At 35.2% G+C, this 3,842-nt stretch overlaps 1 protein-coding gene across 1 annotated transcript in view; it reads right to left on the bottom strand.

The window, feature by feature from the left end:
- Positions 1-3,842, bottom strand: part of LOC106880168 (uncharacterized) — a 112,178-nt gene that overhangs the window by 96,966 nt on the left and 11,370 nt on the right. The window contains exons 2-3 of the mRNA XM_014930013.2: positions 2,343-2,679; positions 1,881-1,910 (exon numbers count right to left, since the gene is read on the bottom strand). Of these exons, the coding sequence (XP_014785499.1) occupies positions 1,881-1,910; positions 2,343-2,679 (367 nt within the window). The remainder of the gene's footprint in view (positions 1-1,880; positions 1,911-2,342; positions 2,680-3,842) is intronic.

Genomic DNA, 3,842 nt, shown 5'->3' with positions numbered 1-3,842 from the left:
TTCATAATGCAATTTTTAATTGTAAAACATGAATGAAGGTAAATATTGAAACGCGCATAGGCGTTATGAAATTTACTATTTTGTAAATAAATTGATTTTGCTGTGTTCAAACTTTCCATTTTCTTTATATTATATTACTAAAATTCTGTTCTCATACATTGAAACATCCATAAATTAATCGATATAGAGAGAAACCGGTTTACGCTTGGATGTAAGACATCTCTAGAAAGAGCAATTTCTTTCAATACAAAACTATATATATATATATATATATATATATATATAAATGATAGGACAGTGAAAACAAACAGGAAGGGCTGCTAAGCCTAAACAAAGTTATCAGAAGAAGAAGAAGAAGAAGAAGAAGAAGAAAGAAAGAAAGTATGTTGCAGGCCGTGAAATACATACATAATTAAAACAATAATAGTGTAACAGAAATAACTTTAGAGCAGCCAGTGGCATGAATATGAACAATAAGAACAAATAAAAGTAAATAAACGATACAACATAAATTCTTTGACTTATTGAAATTCGAGAAAAAAACATTTGAGAGAAAAATTTACCTTCAGGCAATTACAGCCAATTCTAAATGAGAAGGCGGGCTGATATCGGAAATTGAATTCTCCGACATTGATATGTCATTAAGGAAAAGTCTGATTGTATGGAGACCAAAAAAAAAGACAGCTACGGACACGTGTTTCTACCTCACAATAGGTGTCACACACACACACACACACACACACACACACACACAGATATATATATATATATATATATATATATATACATAGATGTTAAGTTTTGTTTTATGTCGAGTAATAATAAGAACAATTTTATATTAAACCGAAAAATTAATATTTTTTGCAGAATATATGTGTATCATGGTTTTACAAGAACTGGTGTGACAGTGACTTCGAAGTTTCAGCCTTCGTGGACTATGCATACATACACACATGTATATCCATGTAACTCAGCCTAAGTGGAGGTGCATGGTTTAGTGGTTAGGGTGTTGGGTTCAAGATCGTAAGACTGTGCTTTCGATTCCTGGACCCGGTGTTGCGTTGTGTTCTTGAGCAAAACACTTCATTTCACAATGCCCCAGCCCACTCAGCCGGTAAAAATGAGTAATACTTCAACGGACCGACATAGCGTCCAGAGTGGAATATACACACCAGCGAAAGTGGGAAACCAGTCCTATCTTCCTCACAGAGTACCGTGGATCAACCAACTCGGTGATTAATATCTTTTGAGATTCTAGACTTTTTGTTTTATTGATCTAACAACAAAATAGCAATCTGCTCCTTGCATCCAACACATAAATCTTAAAATCCTTTTTTAATTCCGTATTTTGGTGTCTAGTTTGATTAAGTGATAATTACCATGTCTCCGAAATAAATCATCGCATGATTTTAGTTTGTTTTTTTTTTTTAGATATGTCGGTATTCTTGTTTGTTCCTAAGTCAGTCTTCATCGAGCAAATCTATGATCAAAAGCATTCCAGTTGTGACCACCCTGTCTTGTTTTGGGTGTATAGGATTAAGGACTAAATTATTTAATGCGTCCTTTATTTGAGATGATAAGACGTGATCTGAGATTTCACTGCGATTTCACACAGCTTAGACAACCGTGTTCTCTCTCTCTCTCTCTCTCTCTCTCTCTCTCTATCTCTCTCTCTCTCTCTCTCACACACACACACACACACACACACACACACACACACATTGGCTGAAGTACGAGTGCTTCAACGTCTAAAATAAATTAAATATTTAGTTAAAGATAAAAAGACAAAAAGATATTACAATTAGTAAGTAAAACTATATAAAGCCAGACAAATGCTTTTAGTCAATGTGAAAGAGAAACAATAGAAAATTTCTACTTACTGTCGCTTTCTGGACTGTCTGTTACAACATCTGAAAGAAATAAACGAATTGATTTTCAAACACAGGTACAGAAAAAAATGGTATTTAGATGTTATCATCATATTTTGGTCCCAGATCAACCCTCATTGAGAAGAAATGATCAAAGATATTCTCATCATGAATAGGACATTATCCTATGTGAATATTTTTTACCACTTTTGTAAAAACAGTATGATGTGATTTGAAGGTCATTTGTCGTTATGTCTTTAACAGGATAAACGACCGAATATATGTGTGTACGTGTGTGTGTGCGTGTGCGTGCCTGCGTGTGTATGTATATGTTTGTATGTATGTATCTTTGTATGTATGTATGTATAAGGATGGATGGTACTGGTGGTATTGTGTGAGTACACTGCCCTATGCCCCTTGTGTAATAGAAAGCATCATATTCATACTGTGGAAATGTATCACTGATCTGTTTACCTGTTGTTCTGTAGAAATGGATAGAGATTATGATAGCTGCGGTCACACAGAGAACGAAAACGAACAGCCAGAACACTGTACAGCAAACTTTCAGCCGGAAGTGGGTTGTTTCATAATCATTAGCAGCTTCATTAAATGAATAGGAACGTGACAAGCGGCCGACTGATTCCCGCGTTAGACTGGCGTCTGGAGGTTGTCTCCAACGCCACATGTCGTATGGAGAAGTCCGACTGGGCTGCCAATCAAGAACACTCAAACTGTGTATGGGTGGTGAATAAAATCCCGGATTGCCGACGTCGACATACTTCTTAGATTTGTCAAAAGGAGACAGTGCCATCTATAATTAAACAAAATAGAAAAGAAAATATTTTAGAGATTTCAACACTGAGATTAATTTAATGATCATGAAAGAGACTCCAAAGAAAAATAAGAGTGGCCGGTCGTTTTCAAATCACTATCTGTTTTATTGTTAAAAGTTGAAAATGGAACAAGACGGTTCCAAGAAAAGAAAGCAAAATCGGAAAATGAGACTTGTGTTGTAGTCTGCTTCTGTAACAAAATGTAAAAGCACGTCTTGTCTTTAGGAAGGAAGTGGAAGAAAGAAAGATGGATAGCCATTAGCCTAACTTAACGCATCACTGCGTCCTTCCTCTGTTTCTTCTTTGTCCCTCTGTCAGTGACCGTGACTATGTCCGACTGACTGTGTCCGCCTGATTGTCTATCTGTTCTTTGCTCGTCTTTTTATAAGCAATGTTTAGCTTAATCAAAGCTTAACAGATTTGTAATAAACAACTTCCGATTCGTCACTATTTTTGCTGACATCAGTTAGTGAAATTTATATGTAGCTGTTAAATGTCTTTGATTAGTTATTTTCTTCTTTCCTTTTTCATGATGTCATCACTCAGTTTAAAAGATCTTGTTTTGTGCTTCAGGAAACCTTCTAACTGGGTTACAACAGGGTTCAACCTGCTGCAAATTCATTTTTGTGGGAGCGACAGTTTTGTTTTTGTTTGTTTCAGGAGTTTCTAAAGGAAAAGATAACTTGATCTTTTCAGTACTGGTGCGGTTAACTAAGCATTCAAAATGTTTAAGTCATGTAATAGCAGCAAAAACGTCTTATCCTTATAATACATTAAAGAATTACGAAGCGAAAATATCAAAGGAACCTTAAATATGGAATGTTTTCAAATACGAAACAAGAAATATTGCAGATCATGCCATATTTTTAAAAAATAACTTTTTAGTTGCAATTACAAGACTAACATTGAGGTCTAGGAACAAAAATTAATATCTAGTATTGCGATGACTTACATAAAAGTTATATGTTATTATCCTAATATGAAAAATATCAACTACAAGGTGTTTTACTAGTATCGCTTGTTTTGGCGTGTGGGGTGTGTGAATTAGCCCAGAACGTCAGACAAAATGGCTTGTAGTAGTTCTCTGGTTCTTTGTCTTAGGGTTTCCCGGAGTAAACTTCGCTTTTCATTACTCAGGAGT

Source organism: Octopus bimaculoides, chromosome 4 (assembly GCF_001194135.2).
Source record: "Octopus bimaculoides isolate UCB-OBI-ISO-001 chromosome 4, ASM119413v2, whole genome shotgun sequence".
Taxonomy (NCBI): domain Eukaryota; kingdom Metazoa; phylum Mollusca; class Cephalopoda; order Octopoda; family Octopodidae; genus Octopus; species Octopus bimaculoides.
This window is presented reverse-complemented; position numbering and strand designations above follow the sequence as displayed.